This window comes from Mus caroli, chromosome 6, assembly GCF_900094665.2.
Source record: "Mus caroli chromosome 6, CAROLI_EIJ_v1.1, whole genome shotgun sequence".
NCBI classification, from domain to species: domain Eukaryota; kingdom Metazoa; phylum Chordata; class Mammalia; order Rodentia; family Muridae; genus Mus; species Mus caroli.
The window spans coordinates 45,049,940-45,055,251 of NC_034575.1; the positions used below are offsets into that span (position 1 = coordinate 45,049,940).

General features: G+C 46.6%; 1 protein-coding gene and 1 pseudogene across 1 annotated transcript; both read right to left on the reverse strand.

Annotated features, from left to right (window-relative positions):
• Positions 1–1,348: 1,348 nt before the first annotated feature.
• Positions 1,349–1,981, reverse strand: LOC110295605 (annotated as a pseudogene).
• Positions 1,982–3,195: 1,214 nt separating this feature from the next.
• Positions 3,196–5,274, reverse strand: LOC110295606 (crooked neck-like protein 1). Its single transcript, XM_021164076.1, has one exon. The coding sequence runs from the start codon at positions 5,269–5,271 to the stop codon at positions 3,196–3,198; it is 2,076 nt and encodes a 691-aa protein (XP_021019735.1). The 5' UTR covers positions 5,272–5,274.
• Between the last annotated feature and the right edge of the window lie 38 nt (positions 5,275–5,312).

Consider the following 5,312-nt stretch of genomic DNA (forward strand, 5'->3'; position numbering starts at 1 on the left):
TATATATATATATATATATATATATATATATATATATATTATCATTGGTGCTTAATTGAGCGGGTGTTTCCTGCATGCTCAGTATGTTGCAGCACTAGATGTTAGGAGCTGGGGGGCAGCCATTGCTGGTGGACAAGGCAGTGGATTGAGGCGAGTGTTACCTTTAAGACAGATAATGTCAATTAAACTGGTTAGTTGGCTCCTGTTTCTTCTAAGCCAAGTTCTCATGAATAGAAATCATTGTAACAGAATAGTAGTAAATGTTGAAACACACATAATCCCTACATCAACAAATCGTCACAAATTTTAGGAAGGAATAATTGCATTACTTGGCTCCTAGTCAGGAATTATTTGGACTTCCAGGTAACATTTGGTTGTGTCAAGAGACATGGGTCCATTGGCACATGACAGGCAAAACTATAGATAAAATTACCTGATTAGAAATTACCTGATAGAAAAAAACAATGGGCAATGAGCCAATAGTCCCCAGCCCAAACTCAATGGCTCATTGTTGTCTAGGGAACAGTTAAAATGTGATACATTCTTGCAACCGGCCAGCGGCTCACATGTCTGGGTAGTAGACTGGAAGGCATCTTGGAATCTGGAAGAGAAGAAGGTGGGCTAGGCGGCACGATAAAAATGGAACCAAGACACCCGTTCGATTAAGGTTCGATTTTACTATTCCAGACACTGGGTTATGAAGCAGGGAAAGGGGCCCATTCCCCGCCAAATAATCCTGGGACTCTAGTTGCAGGTGATCACGTGTTTGGCTCCAGAACAGCAAGGCAACAGGCAGCAGTAGTGGGAGTGGCAGAATGATCTCTTCCTACTAACAGTGAAATCTGAGAGCCAGGTTTCTGGCTGATGGGGGGAGGTTACAACACATATTTTATATACCAAGTAAGTGAGCTTGTAGAGTTTGCCGAACTGGTAGCCACATGGTTCCTTTTTATTTCACATTAATAGTGTTTGGGGCCACGACCCAGAGTGAAAGAAACAGTATATATAGCAGGAGAAGACCTAGTCGGCTGTCGCTGGGAGGAGAGGACCTTGGTCTGGCAAAGATTATATGCCCAGGACAGGGCAATGCCAGGGCCAGGAAGCAGAAGTAGGTCGGTTGGGGAGTAGGGCAGAGGTATGGGGGAAGGTTTAGGGGAATTTTGGATAGCAATTGATGTAAATGAAGAAAATATTTAATAAAAATATTGTTAACAAAAAAAGCAAAAAAGAACTTAGTAATAGCTGAGATTGACCATGTAATACCACTCTGAGATAAGACTAGACCTGCTTCTAGGTAGCACTCTTCAGTGTGCCCAGAATGCTTGCTTAAAGTAGCCCTATCAGGCTCTCAGTTCTTTACCCAAACACCAAGCAGAAACTTCAGGATCTCGGTAATGATGTCCTTAGATTCCATGATCCCTCCATGTCCTTAGAATCCTCACCTTTCCCTAAGGACTCCCCAGGTGCCTCTTATTCTTCCATAGTGATGCTTTCCCCGTGAACTTTCAGGACATTCTGAGTGTCCTCCTCTCCATCATGCTGAGCACACACAATTTCATTCAAGTACTACTGGTCCTTCTTGCCCAAAGCTGCATTCAGATCAATCCCTGAGCAATTGCTCACTTCTGGTGTAAGAATCTCTATTTTTCTTAAGCGTTGGAAAGCATCAATCATAATTGCTCAGCGAAAACTGTCTAATTAGTTCTCCTTTCTCTCTCTCAGTCTTTTGATGACGTCTTGATTACAAAGACTCATAGGAAGTTTTTCCTATGAAAGTTCAAATTCCACCACTGGATTTGATGACTTTATAGTTTCGGGTATCCTCCTTGGACTGTATCTTGTAGTCACCTCTTTCACAATATGCTTCCCCTTCTTTTGTGACAACTTTTCAGCGCATGACATACCTTTAATTTTCCACCAGGGGGTTCCTGTCCTCCACCAACTGCTGCTTCCACAGACACTCTGATATCAGGAAGTCCATCCTGATCCCAGTGTCTAAGATCCACTTTGACTCCTGCTCCTTGATGTTAAGCTCAACTGTCACATGACGGAGGAGAGGAGCAGTGTAAAGTTTTTGTAAGGTCTGAGAATAGGAAAGTTTCAGTGGTGAGGACCTACGAAAAGGTTTTAGGGTCTAAGAAGGTAGGGTTTTTTTCTCTTCTCTTCTCTTCTCTGTTCTTTTTTTGGTACATTTCCCCCACTCTTCTTTTTTAATTTGAATAAAGTCTTTATGCACATTTCAGAATTTATTCCCTTTCCCAGTTCCTCCACCCTGCCCCAAAAAACCCCTAACCCATCCTCATTCCCTCTGCTCCTATGTGGAAGTGTCACCTCCCACCCCACTGCCACCTACCCTCCCTCAATTACCCTATACTGGGGCATCTATGGAGACTTCCTCCATAGGACTAATGACCTCTCCTCCCTTTGGTGCATGACAAGGCAGCAGATGCATTTGAAGGCTTGGAGAAAGAGGGACACTCCTCCAGTGCTGTTGGCATTGCAAGCTGATACAACTAGTCTGGATATCAGTTTGGCAGTTCCTCACAATATTAGACATAGTACCACCTGAGGACACAGTTTACCATTCCTGGGCATGTACCCAGAAGAAGCTACAACGTGGAATAAGGACACCTGCTCCACTGTGTTACAGCAAACTTATTTACAATAGGCAGAGGCTGGAAAGAACACAGATGTCTTTTTTCTTTTCATTGAACTTTATTTTTAATTTCTTTCTTACACTCCATATATCATACCCTTCCCCACCCCCATCCACCCTTCCAATTGTTCCACATCCCACACTTCCTCCCCACCCCACCCTGTCTCCACTTGGATGCCCCCACCCCACCTCACCTCACCAGACCTCTAAACTCCCTGGGACCTCCAGTCTTTTGAGGCTTAGGTGCGTCATCTCTGAATGAGCACACACCTGGGAATCCTCTACTGTATGTGTGTGTGGGGCCTCATCTCCACTGGTGTATGCTGTCTGTTTGGTAGTCCAGGGTCTGAGGGATCTCGGGGTTCCACACATGTCCCTTTCCTTGCAGTTTCTCACACATAGTTACACCCAAGAGCATTTTACACCATAATTCAAAGATGTCAAACAACTCCTTAATGGGCAAACAAATACATTAAAAAAAAAAAAAATCCCAAAGTCAAAGTTCTAGACTGTTCATTTCTAAACAGCAAGTGCAACATTTAGAGAGATGAGGATTCACTCTCATTCCTGTCCTTATCTGGCTCCTGTCCGGCAGCTTCTCTTTCCTGTTGCTGTTTCTTCCACAGCTTGGCCATCGCCAGAAGCTTGAGGTTAGGCTGCTGGGCCGCATCCTCTGGAAAGATGTAGTCGCGGTATTCTTGCCATCCGGCATCAGAACCATCGTCGGCCTGGACCTTTCTTCTCTTCCTGACCTCTTCTGGCATGAGTTTGTCTACTCTCTCCTTGTCTGCTACGGTTCCAAACTCCCCTTCAAAAGTTCTCCAGGATTCCAGCAGCATAAGCCTCTCTNCTTTGTCCTCACAGTGTCTCATGGATCTGTTGGCTTCTTGATAAATCTGTCTGCATTTCGCCACACTTCCTTCANTCCCAGAAGAGCACTCAAACTGAGCAAAACTGATCCACACCTTGACGTGCTGTGTTCTCTGAAGCAACCGTCGGTAAAGGTTCCGTGTTCTCTCGGGCTCTTCCTGCTCCATCTCAAAATCAATATAGGATTTCCAAAGTAGCTCTGGCATATCCAAGCGCGGCTGGCTGATGGCTAATTCATAGATTGCCNGAGCTCTCTCAACGTCACCAAGGATTGTCTCTAACTCTGCAAACTTGATCCACGAGGCACAATTTTCAGGTCCGAATTCCAGAAACTTCTCATAAAGCTTCCTGCATCTGTCAAACTCTCGAAGCTGCAGCTCCAGGGCTATGTAGGCTTTGAACAACTNGTTCTTTGGACATTTGCCTAGGGAAGTNCCCAAAGCTCTNCTGGCCAANGGCAGNTTCTTCTGTCGTATTTCAAACTGGGCGTAATATAACCACATTTTGGCAAAGGTGAACTTTGTGTGAGGAATGAGCTGCAGAGACGCTTGATAGACGCGTCTCGTCCTCACGGGATCCTTGGCCTCCAGCTCTTCATAGAGCGCATAGTTAACCCAGAGGTAGATGTAGCGCTTCCAGTGCCTCTTCTCCAGCACCGGTGGCACACTGGCGATGGCTCTCTCATAGACTTCCCGCACGGTGTGGGCTTCTGCCTCACTTTCCACCAAGCGTAAGTAATCAAACCACGCGTCGTAATTGTGCGGATTCGCCTTCACTTCTTCTTCATAGTGGAACCGGCGTTTTCTCACGATGCTCTCTTCTACAGCCCTCCGGTCACCAAACTTCTTCTCAAAGATGGTGTAGTTTGTCAAGAGTTCTTGGGCCTCCTGTTTGGAAATCCTATCCAGGGCATATCTGTAGATAACTCGCACCCTTTCCAGTTCTTTCTGATTCTCCTCAAATTTTGCAAAGGCCACATAGAGGTGTTGGTCCATATGCTCCTCGCCGAAAAACTGCACGGCTCTCTCGTAGACTTTCCGCGCACGAGCAACACAAGCGTGCCGCTCTTCAAAGCGAGCATACTTGATCCAGTTCTTCACAGCNGGGTGCACGAGCACAAAGCGTTCATAAATGGTGCGGGCCCGCTCCACCTCTTGGTATCTCAGCTCCAAGTTGATGTANGAGTGCCAGGCCTGCTCCTCAGGCTGCCATTCCATCCAGCGCTCAAACACCTGACGAGCACCAGCGACGTTGCCCAACAGCTCCTCCATGTACGTGTACTTGTACCAGAGCTGCTTGACTCGGGGCAGAGTTGTGATGGCACGGTCCCAGATGTTTCGGGCATGGTTGACCTGGCGGTTCTTCATCTCCATCTCTGCATATTTCAGCCAGAGGGTAAGATTGCGGTAGTCCACATCTAAAGCACGCTCGTAGATGGATCGAGCCCTATCGAGCTCCTTCAGGCTTTCCTCCCATTGTGCGTATTTGATCCAGTTGCTGATCACAGTCCTCTTGTGTCTGAGGTTTTCTTCAAAGGCCTTTCTTCTCCGGAGTTTGTAATCATTGAATTCGTCTGCGTCTGTGATCTTCTGCTGAGGTGGAGGCGCGAGGAGCTCGAGTTCTCTCTCTTTCGCTTCCCTTAAGAGCTGCTCTGCAGTTATCTGCACCTCGGCCGCAGCTTTGTTTTTGACCTGGGCCACTTTAGGAAGGCGCTGCTCTTTCTTGGCCACGGTGGAAGACGCCATGACTGCAGCAGCAGGGGAACGCAGCAAGTCCCAGGATCTAG